The sequence below is a fragment of the Augochlora pura genome, chromosome 3 (assembly GCF_028453695.1).
Source record: "Augochlora pura isolate Apur16 chromosome 3, APUR_v2.2.1, whole genome shotgun sequence".
Lineage (NCBI taxonomy): Eukaryota > Metazoa > Arthropoda > Insecta > Hymenoptera > Halictidae > Augochlora > Augochlora pura.
The window spans coordinates 4,521,732-4,540,611 of NC_135774.1; the positions used below are offsets into that span (position 1 = coordinate 4,521,732).

An 18,880-nucleotide genomic window follows, 5' to 3' on the forward strand; every position below is an offset into this window, starting at 1 on the left:
ATGAGGCTCAACGTGTTGTTGCTTTTCAACTTTGCTTATGAACTATCATCTTCTGTTTTCATAATTATAATATTTTTTTCGGAAGTGTTGTTTTCTTTCTTCAGTGTCGTATTAATAAAGTGTGACTAGAAGCAAGCAAGCGTCTTCAACACTACGGCATTGTACCAAACGCGTATACATAATTTTGGTCCTTCGAGCCGGATCAAATTGATAAACGCGTACACAGAGTCCATTACAAGTGTTTGAAGTGTTAAAGTGTAACGCGGTACCTAAGTCCGGTATTCTCGGTTTTCACGGACTGAGAAATGCGAGGGTTCGCACAGCCTGACAATTTTTGACGAGGATTACACGTAGTCTATACCCTGCCGACTTTCGTTGAGTTCTGCCCGATGAGGGATTTTTTTTTTAAATTTTTAATAATGAGGTGGGGGGCCCGTACCTGCCAGATCACACCGGCTTACCGGGCAAACAATGTAACTGTCATCAACAACATGTTGTCGTATTAATTATTAATGAATGACGTTAGTTCTGCCCGATGAGGGAAGAAAAGGGGTCCCTTTTATACCACGAAATTTGACGAATATGGCGTCCAGGAATGCGGCTCCCAAGGTTTCGTGTGGCCAGATGTGTGGTAAAAACTATGTAGCGCCTAGTATCTAATGCAGGGGACTCTCTGTTTATGGGAAATTTCTGGCAGCGGCCTAGAAATCGTCGAAGAGGAGAATAAAATGTTCGCGTGTTGCACGGAGACAGATTTTTTAAGAAACGGTGGGAAGGTTTTAAGGTCTGTACGTAACAAGCATTTTTATAGTTTCATACCATTAGCATTAAACAATGTTTTATCTACTTTATTCATCGCGAAAAGTATTTAATATTTACAAACTTATACATATAATAGTATTTCAATAATAGATAGTAAATTATTGGTTGCCATGACAACCGATTCATAAGCTACCGGTCAGGGTAAAAAGCTGATTTATAGGCTTCCGGTCGATAGAGTGTTAAAATTATTAATGGAAGCATTAAAGAAATATAATGACATGTTAAGACATGTAAAGAAATGTTATGACATGTTAAGACATGAAAGGAAATACTTATGACGTCTTCTTCGTTCATGAAGTGATCAACGATGACTCAGACCACCTGAATATCTTAGACAATTTTTTAATTTTAAGCAATCACATTGCTTTTAACACTTTATCGGTCACTAGGACTACATTTACGCCATGGCGCAAACTTAACAAGTACCTACATATGTATCATAAGCAGTGTATTCAGGAATAGTCGCTACGCAAGAAGTGGGGGAATATGACGTATGACCAAGAGTTCCGCACAGCGGTATGGCTCATCTACAGGGTGGCACTTATTGTATTGTATTTGAAGTTTTATAAAACCGTACGACACCTAGTGTCAATATCGAGTAACACAGTACTCTCCTGTTTTAAGGTACTACTTTTATATGTCTCGATTTATTGTGATTTTGTACTTTATATTCTGCTAATGCGGTTCTTCCCATAAATAATTAAATAAATAGTAGATACAAACGATCCTAAAAAGTTGCCCAAACAGTTCGGAAAGAGTAAAGACGATACGAAGTGTTGAGAAATCCAGGACTGGAACACTTTCACAGTGTCCTTCAAACCTCAATCGCCATCGCCACCCGTTAGACAGTGGAACAATGATAACCTTTAAGAGTGTGATTTACGAGGCGCAGCCTGCGGAGGGGTTAAGGTACACAATAATTACTGTTGCAAATTCCTCCGGGCAAATTACAACTGCGTGGCCGGTAAACGGCGATTATAACCGCGGGGCCAGAATTATCACAATATAATCGGATTACGTTTCGTAGTCTCGTGCTGGATGTAATTTAAAGCGGCTACGTAATCGGCGCCGCGATTAGGCCTCCGGCTATTCGAGGGCGGCTCATTTGAATGAGCGTGTCGTTCAAGCTACGGCGAAAATTCCATTAGCGACACGCGCCAACCGGTTGCAAAGCGAGGCCGTGCGTTTCCTGCTCGGTCGATCCTTTTTCCTAGTCGTTTCTCCGCTTTTATATCGGTCCTCCCACGCATCGGGCATCGATCAACAATCAGGACCACGGAACAATACGCCGCATGCCGGTCTTAATGCGAGTTCCCGGCCTCTTTGCATAAACGACAATGCCGTCGTCGCGGTTTCTCTGTGTTCTTCTTTTTTTACGACCGTTTCGCGTTCGTCGAAAGAAACCTGTCGCCGATAAGTCGCGTTCCTCGCATTCGGACTATTTCGCACGGGATGCGGGCGCACGATGAAATATGGATGAGTGTTTCACGAGGATCTGATCGTGTCGCTGTAATGTTAGGTATCGCGAAATGGTCATATGTTTTCTTTGATCTTTTTGGGGATTGATCCTTCACACTCAAATACTTAACCTTTTAGGCACGACGCGACTATAGTGGCTTTTTTGCATGTTTCGTGCTTTACGCAATTGTTTTATTAATTATTAAAGTAAACGATTAAAGTGAAAGCGTGTATGTACAATATATTAAGAAAAGAATATATGTAATTAATATTATATATAGCTATACGGAAAAAATATATATTAAGAAAAATGGTAATATAGTTATGAAAAACTTTATTTGCGCAAAATCCATTCTTGCCTAAGAGGTTAATTAGCCCATTAAACCCTTGCCATAGTTTAACGAGTCAGACTCGTGATGGAGATTTCTAGTAATAAGATGTTAGGAATGAATGTCCATCCGTGTCTTTAAGTAAGAATCAAATTTTATTTTTATGTTACCAATATTTAAACATTCAAGGAGATGTAAGCACAACATAAATATAAGTTCATTTTTTTCTTTCATAGTAATTGTAAAGAAAATGGTACGGGGAGAGGTTAACTTTGTAAACACGGTATCCGTTTGAAATATGGACTTTAATATAAAAATGACGTTACAGTCTTAACTTCTTAGCTACGACTGCATTAATTAAAACTTCCTTATCGCTGCTAAGTCCTTCAGTGGAACGAGATTATTTTTGTTTGTTGCATTATCTTCATTCACTTTCATCTCTAAGCTTCCATAACAAAGAGATCAACTTTTTCTTCGATTTAGAATTTAGAAGAAATGGTAATATTTAGTGGATTATAATAACATCAGTATCATATTATATTAGCATAATTTATTAATAAAATATTATACAATTAGTGTTCCTTATACAGTTTGAGCTTTCAGGGGACATTAGTCTGAAAAATCTGAAAATTCCCATATTATGTTTCTATTTCTCTGTATAATTTTTTTTCACTAGTAACGCCTTCTAAAAACACTAGAAGTGCGTTTTGCTGTAATTACTGTTCTATTTCCAACTTCAAATTCGTAATTTATAAAAGCTTGAATTTTGAAGTTTTCGGTGCAGATTTTTTTTGTTTAAGAAATTATAAGACGACGAAACAATTTCAATACTGCAAAGCAAGTATAGAAACTACGAAGATGGAACTTTGAAACGAAATCAGCTTGCTACCTTTTTTCAGTGTTGTATGGGTGTATTTAAAAATTGAGATATTTCTTCATAACTACTGCCACTATTTATTAACACTAAATATAACATGTATAATATTACTACGGCGGAGCGTGTGTCACAGTACGTACAGTAGTACGGTTACAAGGCGAATGCGGGCAGAACAAATGCATGAAAGGTTGAGCTTGCCTTCGCACGTCTTTCGATTGTATCTAAACGTTCGTAAATCTATTCCTAAATTCCCCCGTTATGAAACTCATCAACAGTCAGTATCAAGGTGAAAATCGATTTGTGACTTACATGTGATTTTTTGAACGAACCTGCTTCATCGTTAGTGATAATTTTCAATTGGAAGTATTTTAATTTTGTATTAGTATTTTCTTTTAGTATTTAAATTTTGCAGTATATACTTTCGAATTATTTCAATTATTCAAGGAAATTATTATTTACGAAACACTCGAAATTGTTTACTTTTACAGCGTCCGTTTATAACACCACCATTCTTCGTACTGAAATAAAAGATGTTGAACCGAAAATGCAAAATTTTAAGATTATCTCAAGCATTTGAAATGAATAATATTACCTGTACATCTGTCAATATATTTAATGGCTATGACTTGGTAAATAGTCTCATACAATAATTAAAATGTTAAGAAATATTCAACAAATGCATCACCTCATGTTATTATTATTCTAGTTTATTTCGGTTAAATAATATTACACGATCCAAGATCTCCACAAGACGCATTCAACTATTTCAAGAAAAATGTAACACCGGTTGCATTTATTATAGAACTTTCGCGAGATAAAGTTGAGTAACTCAACTATGAAAACTATTTTTAGAAAAGGAAAATGAAGTATTCGTATTTTCGCGGGCGTTTGGCGGTCTTGAACAGCTCGGAACTGGGGCTCAATTAATTTACATTTCCCCGTATCCGCCATGCCACCCCATCGCGGTAGCCTCCTTGATTAATGGTTTAAATATTCGAGGTGCAGCGATATGAATTGTAAATTTCGTAGAACCTTCTGTCCCCAACGTCCATCGCTCCTCCCTGTCGCCATTTTACTTGCTGGACTCCCTATCACATGATTCCTTACGGACAGGGCACAAAGTTTTATTACTAAACGTAACCAAATCTATCGAACGTGCCGTGCGTAATCTAATTACGAGGTTCCTCATAAAAAAGATCATATCAAATTAACAAGAATAAATGATAATCTGTTATAATTTACCCACGTCCGAGACATAAATCTGTTTAACCTGATAACAATCGATGATAGTCGAGATAGGATGAAATAGAATTTTATGTCATTCGACGATTCTAATATTCAAATTAAATCTGAATTAATGCTTTTTAGTTACAGACATAAATTAGGTTATTTAATATAGAAAATGATGAATTGTATCGTTCAATGTATTAGAAAGCATGTGATTTTTACTTAAAAGAAAGAAAGAAAGACAACTGGCTACAAAAAATTTACTTTTGTCAAGTTATGTGAAATCATACAACTTCTCTTTATATTTTTAGAAGTCATTATTGCTTTTATTCGAACGTAATAATTTAACTTGAACATCGTGTATATTTAGAAATACGTTTGAGCAAATACAATGAGCAATGAAAAAATTTAGGTCAAGTTTTTTGATAATCTGGGTCAAATTTGATTCGGCGACGTATCTCAAGAACTGCGTCACTTATCCACTCCTGATATGTACTTCTTTTTTCCTGCATCCTTGCACTGTTTATCATTTTCAATGTTTAATTAGTATTACAAGTACGCATAATAATGTAGGAATTAAACTGTGCAAATTTATACAAACTAAACATTTCTTGCCCAGATTGACTGAAATAGAAGTTGAAAAAAAAGTATAATCTCCTCTTAGAAACACAAATATGTTTTTTAATTGTAATCACTAGTCTACAGATTTTATGCGTTTATAATAGAAATAACTAGGCGAACTACCAAACAATAATGACATTAAAAGAATTTGAAAATACTTTCACATACTTCACAATATATGAAAATCGTCAAAAGAAGAAAAATAAATTTTTATTTAATTCTCGTTCCTTATAATCGGTTCAGAAAATTTTTATTTTGCATAAATATTACTGTTTTATATTACGAACTTTTACGCAAAATAAAAATTGTCTGCATTAATTACAAGATACAAGAGTTACGTAGATATTTATTTAATTTCTTACTAATTTTAATAAGTTGAAAATAGTTGAACAGTATTTTTAAGCTCTTTTGGTATTTTTACGATTTTATTCTTGATAATTATTATTCTTAACATGAATGCATACAATTCACAGTCTAGTAATAATATACATATATAGTAATATAAGTTTAACCACTATAATGTCCTACCTTCGGATCATTGTTATTCAATGACACTCGTCATTACTACATTCAACAGATCAATATCGGGACGAATAGTGGGCAGCGTTTGGTGGTTCTTCACTCTGATACTGATCTCTTCGTATACTGCAAACTTGGCTGCTTTTCTAACCGTCGAAAGGATGGTTGCACCAATTAATTCACCGGAAGATTTGGCATCCCAGACGGAAGTACAGTATGGCACGTTGTCTCACGGATCTACTTGGGACTTTTTTCGCGTGAGTGTGAACCAAGCGCAAACAGTAGAATCTTACAAATACTGCATTCCATTAACGTTGATAAAGAATCATTAACACTATCCCTGCCGATCATTATAAGTGCCTGGTATGCACTTAATTCGAAATATGAGAAAAGTGATAGGTTTAATCTAAAATTCATAAAATTTTATAATAAGAATAGAAAATTGCCCGGATAAAGGGATTTTCGGATAATAGAAAAAACATTTTATTACACTGCATATCTTTTATTCGAACAGAATATCACATTTTTATATGAAAAAGAATTTATATCTTAGTAAATTACTTATATTGTTAACAAAGAAAGACTTCATACATTTAAAAAAAAATTTCCTCTATATAAGAAACAAAATTAACAGTTTATTTATGCATTCGTGGATCCCATACCTTTTTAGCTGTTAAGTCAAATTCTAGAGCTTCCTCAGAGTAACTTTTAATACAAAACTTTTGTGACTTTTGAAACATCATATTTGTATGTTTCTATATTATAAGTAACTAGCAAACCTGGCGAACTCCGTTTCGCCACCAGATGGCTTCGTTTTTTGTAACATTTCGTTTGGGGATTAGAAGATGAAGAAAAGTTATTTTTTTTGTTTTATAAACCATATTGGTTTATAGTACATGCTATGTATCAGAGATGGCGCTGTATGTGAAAAATGATTTTCCCCGTTTTCCTGCTTTTCTGTTGAAATTTTTCCAGAATTTTGGTTGCTATAAACCTCACGGAGCCCGAGACCTTTCCAACGAATGCAAAACCGTGGAAATCGGTTCGTGCGTTCTGGAGTTATAGCGTCAGGAAGGAAAACCCGACTTATTTTTATATAATAGATAAGAAAATGGAAATATACAAATGTAGCCTTTTGGGGGTTTCTTTAAATATTCTTTAAATATCAGTAAAAATGAAGTGAGAATGAATGAATACAAATCAGTAGAAGTTACTTTGAGTTTATAATTATTCACAGCACTGTAGGTGACCTCCTTCAGCTGATACACCATTAAATAAAAAACCAACAAAATATCGTATTAGACTTATAGAACAAACATCCTATTTATAATTAAAATATTTTATAAGTAAAAAAACAAAAATTTAGGAACTAAGGGAAATCTGTTTATAAAATAAAGATACCAGTTGTGTGATTAGTATTAAACAGTTTCCTATAGGAAAAAGAACCAGATCAACGTAAAGGTTCTCGCACATACAATATTCGTCTCCTGAATTACAGAAATCTCAAATCAACCTCTACAGTAAAATGTGGGAGTTCATGAACTCTCGGAAACACGTGTTCGTTAAAACGTACGACGAAGGTATACGAAGGGTGAGGACCAGTAAAGGAAAATACGCTCTTCTGATAGAGAGTCCGAAGAACGAATACATAAACGAGAGGGAGCCCTGCGATACGATGAAAGTGGGCAGAAATCTCGATGCTAAGGGCTTCGGCGTTGCTACGCCATTGGGATCTCCTCTGAGGTGAGCATACATTTATACAGGTGTGTTGTAAATCGTGATAGCAATGGTGCGGGTAGATTTTATGGTTGGAAACTGTGTATCTACACACGAAAATAATATTACGTACAAACAAATAGTTTTTAATCATTCATTGTCACTTTCTATGGGAAACACATACGTCATACACCGTTCAGTTTAGTTTTTAAACAGCTATCACTCAAAAACTAGCAACACTATTCGAGTCAAGAAATATTTAATTAGTTGTCAATTTCTCTCTTCGCGTAATAATATAACTTTTCCGAAAAGCTGTGGTACATTTTAAACCAATGTAACCAAAATGAATGTCCGACATTTCTTAAAGTGTCCTCTTTTCGTATTATAAACTTCATTACAGACCGCTATCATGATTGTATTTGCATACGATACGTTGTCAGGACATGTTTACTGGCAGTGAACTAGTATTATGTTAATTGATCCGATAGTTCCTATCAAACAAGCGACATGTTGCGATACACTAACGCAGAATATATAATGTGATATTAACACGACTTTTGCATTGAGGCAATGAAATATGATTTTCTAATGCAGTATCTTAAAAGCGTAAGAAATGCAATTTAATGTTTGTTTTATTTTTAATCAGGATCGCTCTAACCACAATTATTTGAGCTATTCATAGTAAATGTGTTTGATTTTTTTCCCAGGTTGATATAATATTGTTAAATCGCATTTAATATAATATTTTATTTGATATTTTGTTATTATCTGAAGTTAAAGCTGGTAAACTAGTTTACATAACAGAGTTGTAATAATTTTTTGTGCTTTACAAAACTTTTAACTCATTCTTCATTATCCACAAATTAACTTTGTTAACTTCATCTGTATTTTAGTCCCCGTTGAGCTATTACTATGTTAATGTTGTTTTTATTGTAACGTAACTTGTCGATCGCGTCAACCACGCAAACCGAATAAACTATAGGTTACTAAATATTAATGTTACTGACTTTAAACGTTACGAATCACTAATATATATTTCGTATTTATCATAAGAAACCTTTAAATGAAAGAAATGATTTTCTTTCTTATCATTTGCCGTGTATAAAATAGTCACTGAAAAAGAGTTCCACAATTTAGCCATTAAAAGATTTTTAGATTCGGTTTAAAACATTTAATCATGGACACTTGTAAAATGTAATAGAATTTCTTCTCAAACGTCATCGCACATCCTCAATTGCTAAAACAAACCGTCAGTCGACAATTGAAAAGTTTTATCCAAAAAGACTGTTGTCTTTGATATCAATTTTATGGATACTAAGACGAAAATCAAAATAAAGTACTAAAGACAAAATACGAAAAAGTATCGTGTGAACGTTTTCCAAATGTACCGTATGGTTGTAGTGATAGAAGATACACGTTCGACATATGTTATATCTATCACATGAGCGCGTAATTATACAACGTTTATAGTTATCAAAAGGAGGCAAACCGTATTTCCATTTTCGACGCAGGAGCGTAGAGAGTACATTGCTGTCGATCGCCCACCCATGCTTTCAAACGGCACACACCATTACACACAGTTACCATAGCAAAATTGGTGAATCCGGCTTCCGTATCATTACCATTTAAAAGACAGTAGTATCGTTGCCTCGTCCTACTTATGTAGTGACTCGAACAACGTTCAATAATATTATCAAATTTATATATACGTATTTTTTTTTTACATGAATTGATAATTATTTTCTCACGTGCTACGTAAATCAATGATAAAATTTATCTGTTGCATTAATTTTTCTTAAATTTTTAAAAAATCATATTGCTTCTTATATAAATCACATCAAAGTTACAATTATGGGAATTTATGAAAATGATATTTTAAAACAGAAATTCTATTGATTCTGTTCTACAATTTTCATAACTGCTTATGGAAATATACATATACTGAATTTCTAAATTCAATATATATTAATCATTATTGCGATATGATACTGAAATTATACGCATGAAAACTGGTACAGTACTTGTAATATTTAAAATTGTTCTTAATTTTTAAATCCAAAATAGAGAAGTTCTATCATTTATTAATTATTGATTTTATGGTGATATGAAAACTTGTACAATTTTTTGGAAATTGTCTTTGCGTGTAGTTTATTTTATTCAATGTATATTTACAGGTTATAAACGGATTTTTGAAAACATTATTCTGCAAGATTTGGGAAATTACTTGCAATTAATTGACGTTTGCAATCTTACAGGGACCCAATAAATCTAGCGGTGTTGTCGCTGAAGGAAAACGGCGAATTAACGAAGCTCGTGAACCGGTGGTGGTACGACAGAACCGAATGCAGGCATGGTGACAAACAAGATGCCTCCAGAAACGAATTGTCCTTGAGCAACGTGGCAGGGATATTTTACATTCTTATCGGAGGCCTCCTGTTAGCGTTGGCCGTCGCTTTACTCGAGTTCTGTTATAAATCTCACACAGAAGCAACCAGAGCAAAGGTACGATTACTAATTAAGTAGCATGTTCCGTTTTAAACACTATAATTCAATTGAAATTGTCACATTAGGTTGTAAAATACGTAAAATACATTTTTAGCTAAACTAAAATCACTGTATGTAACAAATCTAGCATTGAACCTAAGATTAGTAGAAACTCTGAATCATGTTCTTCAAAATTCAAGCAATGTAGTGAGCTTCTATTAAAAATTTTAAATCCGAAAAACTTGAAACTGTAAGAATGAATAGCGTATAAGTTGGACCACTTCCGAGCCGTTTTCATCAATGCTCACTTCTAGCGATTTTCTAACAATACACACTGGAAAAGTATCCGTTTTTGAAACACGAAAGTATTTGCGAAGTGACCCGTATACGTATTTTTAGATTCACCTTTTACTACATCAATAAAAATTCAATCTTACAGATACCATTGTCAGACGCGATGAAGGCGAAAGCCAGATTGACGATTGGCGGTGGTCGAGATTTCGACAATGGCCGGGTAAGTGACGCGACGATTCGCGGATCGTTATAGTTTCGTTCTACTTTGTTGAAAACGCACGCGAACGCCGCGTCTAGAGTGCGAGCCCGTAGGATCATAGTTGGCGATGGATCAGCGACGGTGGAATAAAATATTCGGTTTCGGCGAACCGATAAAAGCGTTGAAACATGCATTCACGGCGTGGTCTGTTCCCGCAACGGAACGCATAAACGGCCCACCCCCATACACTTTTGCCGTTCGCCTCTCCGGAACCAACGATCTCGATGTATCGTGTAACATAGAACCGTAAACGGAGACCAAGGGTGCATTATACATCCCGTGTAATACAGAGCCTATACATACATATATAGATGTATATACAATACGTATACATAGAAGCATACAATAGAGTACGTATAGCATGCAGTTAGCAGAGTGTAAACAGTCGACATACATTGTAAATGGAAGACGATCGAGAATTTCGTGCTTGGATGGGGTTCTCGACGGCACGAGCGATCGGGAAACGATCATCGATCGTTATCCATAGATCGTGTGTGCATAGATACGAATACAGAGAGTATACAAACATATACAAGATGAGTCGTCTGACAATTAAAATTGAAACGTCTCCATTGTTTCTAATGACTCGGGAAAAGAATTTTCTTTTCGCGATGTAATAATTCAGCGACGGATTTTTTCTCTGCAGCGAACATATCTTTCTCTAATCCCGTGTCAATTCTATCATAATAATGGAGACTTCTTCACTTTGAATATGTTGGGTAATTCACTCTATGTACAGAGTGGCAACGAACCGGTTGATGCAATTCAGAAATTGGTGACTAAGAAAAATCTCGTGATACAGTTTGCATACAGAACTTCGTCTGTCGAAGGTAATCCGCCTTTAGAAATTCGTTCGTAACGCATGCATGAGCAATAAAAATACAATTTGCTCTATACTATATCCAATGACTTTTTTAGGAGAGCATTTCCATATATAAAACATTTATTTCTAACACAGAGGGTTCCTATCGTTGAAAATAAAAATAAAATAAACTGATCGAAGTCGGTTGATTTATTCGTTTTGTCGTTTTTATGTTAACATTTATACGAAATAAAAACAGTAAGATTCAAAGAAAAACACGATTTGAAACTCTGCGAAATCAATAAACATCTAAATTCATTTATCTGAAATAGAAAGTGCTATATAAAAAAATGTTATACTACGTTCTAGACTATTTTTTTTGTGGATTCACTAGTTTCTCATTTGCACCAACAGGAGTCTCATACACAATGAAATATAATCTCGTAACATTAGTGAATCATAATCATGGTTGCCAGAAAAATAAGCTAGATCTCAAATTGAAGGAGTAGGGTACGTAAAGTGACGCAGCATCCCTGGTTGATCGGCGCTCTGCAGCGGATTGGGCGACCGCGTCACGTTATGTAACCCCACTCCTTCGGCTGGAAATTTAGCTTGTTTTTCTGGCCATCGCGAACTTGCAACGTAACTTGTTATCAATAAAATGCGAATGAATTTGGATAAATAATTTGTATTTTATAGTGCAAGAGGCCTTAAATTGTTGTCACTCGATATATGTTTATTTACGATAGATATACATATATACATAAATGCGTGCGATGTGCGGCTGGCTGGATGTGTTGCGCTATTTTCTACCTCCAACTATCTACCTCTTCTCTATCTTTCTATCTCTCTTACTGTCTATCTATCTCTTTGTACTCGATGGATGCAGGAGACGTATTTGCTCGTTCGCGCGGTTTTTTTCTACTTTTATTTTTGTCTCTAGTGGTACGGACTGCAGAGTTAGACGGAGGATGCATGCGCCTTCCCCGGGACCATATGTGAGTACTCTCGCCCTTAATTTTAATTCCCACTTTCTGCATTTATTCGTTCCGTATGAATCTTTACCCCCGCTTCTTGTGTACATGGCTTCGAGTAGCATTCCTGCACACATACATACATCACACATATACAGAGCATCAGAACTTCTTCTTAGGTATCTAAAATGCGGAAGGACGTCGACTGGTCGACTTCGTTCCGATGACATCATGTCAGACACTTCTGTGCGGAAAGGTCATTTCAGGAAGCCTATGATTGGTTTTAGTATGTTTAACTCCTTACCGTACTTTAACGAGTCATACTTATGATGGAGATTTCTAATGATAAGCTACTGGATATAAATGTATATTCGTTCCTTTAAGTAAGAACCAAATTTTCTTCTCTTGTCACCAATATTTAAATATTCGAGTAGATGTAAGCACACAATAAATATAAAATTTCTTTCTATTCTAAGAAATTAGTGCGATCGAAAAATTCTAATCATAGTAATTGTACGACAAGGAGTTAAAAGTATTAGATGATCGAAATTTGACTAATCATTAATGCTATCTATCTGCAGGCAGTAGTACAAGTGTAACTGTGCTATTTTTCTTTTAATACCATAACGTTGTAATAAATTAATGGAATTAGAAGATGACTGAAAGGAGAAAGTAAAAGAGGTTTTATTATCTGAAAACTATTCATACCATGTTGTTTCAGTCTATTTGGAATAGAAGTTAATAGTAAAATCTAATTCTAGTGCAGCTTATATTGGTGATTTAGTAATGAATAAGCTTTACTCTCTTTTATGATCTTGAATAGGTTTCCTCTCGTTTCAAATTTTTTAATCCACAAACGAGCAAATAGAATTCTATTCTGTAATATTTGAGTATAATTATTCGTATACAACTGATATGTTTCGTAACCAAGAGCTTGATTTGTAAATAAAAGGTTACAGAAAAACCTACTACTTGTATGTTCTACAAAAATGTTCTGTAAAAGTAACTCATTTATTCTATTCACTTGTTAAAAATGTTACATGCTGAATAAAAACTTTTGCACACTGCCTTCATTTCAGGACAAATTGTATAATTTTGACAGTTAAAATTTTGCTGCTGGGAAATTATGCATCGCTGCTGTTTTAATAAAAATACAAGGCACAAGTAACTTGTTAATATTGTATTACAGGTATTTCAGACCATTTCACTGTTATTATTTTATAATGTCTATTAATGTTTCTTTTATAGCATTTTACCAATATTTTACAAAATATGGACCAATCATAGGTATCCATGATTTCACTCCACTGTCGACGTGTTCATTCATCAGAACAAATTTTCCGGCCCACGCTTCTTCGTATTAATACATCATTATTTTTCCACATTTTTACTACTTCCTTCTCCGAAAATTCTATAATTAATTTACATGACCATTTCTGCGTATTTTGTATAAAAAGAATTGATTAATTATTATTTATTCAGACCGATGGTTATGTTTGAAGGTAAATATGATCCATGAAGTTGTAGTGGATGAAAAGCATCTTTTTCTTCCACTAATTTACTTTCCCTTAAATGTTTATCCATCTTCACTCACGTATCCTTTTCACCTTAAAGTTCTTCTGCCACATATACATTTTTAGTCATTCTGAGAGGCAAGCTTTCTAGAGCAACATGAGCATGGCTTAAGACAAATTAGCGGTCCATGTAACCGATGTATGGTTTGTGGAATCGCATGTCGCTTTTAAAAATAGTGCTTGAACATTTCGCGAACAGAATGCTAAACAAAATCATTCTCACTTTATTCTTCTTAAATGAAAGACTTATTAACGTCTTTTCATTTGTCTCTTTAGTCTCCAGAAACTATGATATATCATACATTGGACAAAGGGCGGGTTGTAGAATGGCAAGAAAGCATTTTATGCACCGCTGTCATTACGTTTTCACAGCCACAGATATGGCTTGTGATCGAACAAGAATATCGATCGAAATCTGATTAATTAGATCAGTTGATCATATTTGAAAGGCACATAGAGACACAATTATTTCTTGTCCTTTTCTTCTATGACCTACACGATCATGTTATTCATCCCCTTTCATTGTCACACGTTCTTCTAAACACATAGCAATGACCCCCCACGTCGACCAATCAACTGCCGGTTAGCGAATGTTTATGCAAGGAAATTCCGTCCAGGAAATTATAAAAACAAGATTTTTGAAACTCGTACGTCGAAATATAATAAACGTTGAAATATAACTGCTAACGAAATGAATGTGTAAACAACGTCGTATTTTTGTCAAAGCATTCCTTACAAATTTCAAATTTATTAATGGGCTAACAGTAAGACATTTTTTAAACACTAAATGTATAATATTCAGTTGAGACTATTGAAACAAATAAAATCCAACTTACTCAAAATGTGTTATAAATAAAATCTACAAAGTAACACTTAAAATCGTCTACAGTTTTCTAGTATAAAAAAATATATCACATTTCCGAAAGTCTTGAGTATTTAGAAAAATTGTATATTTCGTATAATGGGCAATATTTGTGTACTTAAGAATAAAATTAAAAACATTTCTGTGCAACAGCAAGTCTAAATTGATGCTTGTTTTACGAAAAAAAAACATTTCATAAAACTGCTGATGATAATAACTGTTAATTCTAGCATAATTATCCCAGAATATTAACAAATTCTAAATATCTTTTAACAATTTACCAAAATATTGACTTGATCAATCTTTCAATATTAATGCAAATATTCATAATCATTTGAATATTCTACCAGCTGTGGTGTGCTTAAGATTCTTTCTTTTAGAGAAAAGACCAAGGGGCAGCAGGTACTGTTTCATAACTTTAATTAAGCTAAAGAAAATCCGTTGTTCCTTGCATAAACATGTGTCCAACCATTACTCACAAAGACACTAAGCGCACACCGACTAGGTCCTATTTATCACAAAGGAGTCATCGACAGAGATGCTCGTAAAAATTCATAATGGGGTACGGCAGTACAAAGAGAGACCTTTTCAGTCGTACGAAAGACGTAGTGACAATTTACAGTCCATCCAACGAAATGAGTTAGGACGAACAAACAAAACATTAACATCTTTCATTTATCAACTACCGGAAAAATAAGACTGTCGTATTGAAGATGTGACCACATTACTAACTCGAATCGTTGGTGGAAATATGGGCCCCTTTATACAGTGTTCTTCAACCGATGATCTGCGAAAAAAGTATTACAATAGTTTCGAAAAATGAGCCACGTATATCAAGTTGTCTAAAAAAGAAATAATGACAGATTTCGAGCTAACTAGAAATTGAAAGTCTATTCCTTTGCGATCGTAAGTGTTATTTCCTCTTCGTTGATGCGTTCAATCAATGAATCAATCACCTCCAAGTGAATGCATATATCTCATACTGTATGAAAAACCAGCGTTCACCATGCCCTTTTCAGAATAATATAGGGTGTTTCAAAATTATTGTAACTCCGGGAAATGGGGGCTAGCTGAGGCTATTTCAAGTAACTTTTTCCTTTGCCGAAATGCAATCCGCGGCTTTGTTAATGAGTTATTAACAATTAAAGTTGGTAGCGCACCGACGAGTTTTCGTGCTGCTGCGCACGTGAGCGCGGACGACTCAGGGACGACTCAAGCCCGTCTCGGTGACAGGAGCCACGGCCACGTATCGCCTCTGAGCCGCGTTCGATCATCAAATAAGAATTTCATGAATTTCACAAATGTTATTAATGAAAAACTTACCAATGCAGTTGTAAATGTTGTAATCCAAAAGTTGTAATCCACGTATGTAATCCACGTATGTAGAACGKCACAGATTACACTAATTTTCACTTAGGTTTWCAMTTAACACWKGWCYGRAGTTTGAWMARCSTTWTTTTKYGTGGCCCTGAAAMRKSTCRAWTWWYTTYAAATACSGAGTGTMMGTTRYTAWGAYAATCKWCAMAKWCTKTKTRAASAWCTTSGTGRAGTTATARGGWCRRWWTCATTCGAATGAWWYYGWCCYTATAACTYCACGAMGWTSTTYAMAMAGWMTKTGTMRATTGWCWTARYAACGGAYWCTCSGTATTTRAARWWAWTYGASMYKTTTCAGGGCCACRMAAAAWAASGTTYTKMAAACTYCRGWCMWGTGTTAAKTGWAAACCTAAGTGAAAATTAGTGTAATCTGTGMCGTTCTACATACGTGGATTACATACGTGGATTACAACTTTTGGATTACAACATTTACAACTGCATTGGTAAGTTTTTCATTAATAACATTTGTGAAATTCATGAAATTCTTATTTGATGATCGAACGCGGCTCAGAGGCGATACGTGGCCGTGGCTCCTGTCACCGAGACGGGCTTGAGTCGTCCCTGAGTCGTCCGCGCTCACGTGCGCAGCAGCACGAAAACTCGTCGGTGCGCTACCAACTTTAATTGTTAATAACTCATTAACAAAGCCGCGGATTGCATTTCGGCAAAGGAAAAAGTTACTTGAAATAGCCTCAGCTAGCCCCCATTTCCCGGAGTTACAATAATTTTGAAACACCCTGTATATATAGCAATTCCATTACATAGTTACAGATGTCGTTCAGATGTTATTTGTTATAAATTGATTGATTCGATCAATTGTTACTTCATTGGTTGTTCAAAACTTGTAACTATCAGAATATGATAAGTGACATTGCAAGCTATTTACAACAGTTGAGAAGTACAGCAATTATTCTCATATATAACAAAAGGCTATATCATTGCACCGTTATAGTAGCTTACTCTCCATCTAACTATAGTGGCCCATTCTATTCTTCACATATGCAGAGTACAAATTCCAGAATTACGAGCAAGCCATGCTATGTTTAATTTTGGGTACATTGATTTACAGCTGATTTGGTTTGTATATTACTTACAAATCACCCGTCAGCCGATCCGCGAAATGTTTCTCCTATTTTCACGATACCGCTATTGTAGAAAGGTTGAAGAACGCTACACTTTCATACCCAGACCCAAAATCCATAACTGCCGGACCCTAGGCGGCCATTTTGTCGTTAGACGTGGCATCGCTGGTCACCGATCGGATCACGCAGTGTCCCGGCGGCTAACCGCAATCACCGTTGAATTTCCAGTACTACGCTCCGGCAAACGCGATTGGCAATACCGAGGGCGACCAGGTACACAGCAATACGCATACCCAGGTGTAAACTACCTGGATTCGCCAGGCGAGTCGCCCGCCATCTCCCTGCCCACACCGCCGCCGCCGCCTGCGATGGCGGCCCTGCCGCCACCTCCACCGCCACCCAGAAGACCGCGAAGAAGTGTCACCTTCGCGGAATCGCCGCCGAAGAGCCCGAAGAGGATCAAGTTCTCGCCGTTCCAGCGCCGGCCGAGCAACATGATGCTAGACATCGCGGTGCCGTGGACACCGGCGTCACCTCGGGTCTGGACCGGCCGTATCGGCGACGACAAGCCGGAATACGTAATCTAAAAGAAAAAGACACCGCACGAAACCATAGCAACCTCTGTTCCGGTGTGGTCCGCGTCGGGAGGACACTCTCGCCGGACGAGCAACCGGCGATCCTCGATCCGCAACCCTGAGCAACGCGTTTGCCGATAGTCGAATCTCCGCGACTCGCCGTTTTCTCGACGCTTCCGGTGTGTCTCGAGGCCTGTAAATAACATTCGAATCGGACCAAATAGTTCCAGCTGTTCGAGTATTGTAAGACGTTCTCGATTTAGCAGATCAGCGGATATACAATATGTAAAAGAGTACCCGTAATTTGGAAGTAACACACAAACTTAACTTACATAACTATGAAATGCCGACGGTCTCTCAGGCTTCAAAACATTTTTGAAACGCTGAAAGAGCGTAAGAAAAATTACGAAATAGTCGCATCTGGTGACTAGGTTGCTTGATCGATAAAGATTGCTGGACTTTTGCGGACGAAATTCAAGAATTCCGGTTTTCGCAAGTCTGGCCGTTTCCCACAACTATTTCCATGCAAATGCTTCATGACGCTCAAATGATATTCTTCATTGACCGTTTGTTCAGCTGGGAGTAATTCCGAAAGAGCAGACACGCGATAATCGAAGAAAACAGTGAGCATGACCTCGTTTTTGAGCGACTTTGACGCAGTCTTTGTTTGTCCGTTTTTGAAGCGATATTCCATAGACTAATGACTTGTTTGCATGTCGAATTCATAAACCCACGTTTATGTTAACGTCGAGTCACTCGTCGGTCACGAGCATGCAGTCGCTAGGAACCGGCACAAAAAATTACGTTAGAAATGTAAAAATTGAGACAAATTCGTTGCTCGACAGTTTTTTCGTAAAAGTATTGTAACCGTCGTAAAAATCGTAGAACACAATTCAGGTCGCTGACATAAACAACTGTCGTAAACAGAATGGTTGATGGATCGTGATCGAACTCAGTGTCAGAACTGAGTATAGTGGTGCCTACTTACATACAGAAATAATATTTCTATACATGCACGGCGGTACATTAGA

The 18,880-nt window shown here is 36.0% G+C and overlaps 1 protein-coding gene across 1 annotated transcript in view; it reads left to right on the forward strand.

The window, feature by feature from the left end:
• Positions 1-18,633, forward strand: part of Glurib (Glutamate receptor IB) — a 138,482-nt gene extending 119,849 nt beyond the window's left edge. Inside the window, exons 12-17 of the mRNA XM_078197440.1 lie at positions 5,912-6,110; positions 7,352-7,596; positions 9,825-10,071; positions 10,493-10,567; positions 12,352-12,406; positions 17,503-18,633. Coding sequence (XP_078053566.1) covers positions 5,912-6,110; positions 7,352-7,596; positions 9,825-10,071; positions 10,493-10,567; positions 12,352-12,372 — 787 coding nt within the window. The 3' untranslated portion in view covers positions 12,373-12,406; positions 17,503-18,633. The remainder of the gene's footprint in view (positions 1-5,911; positions 6,111-7,351; positions 7,597-9,824; positions 10,072-10,492; positions 10,568-12,351; positions 12,407-17,502) is intronic.
• The last annotated feature ends 247 nt before the right edge of the window (positions 18,634-18,880 follow it).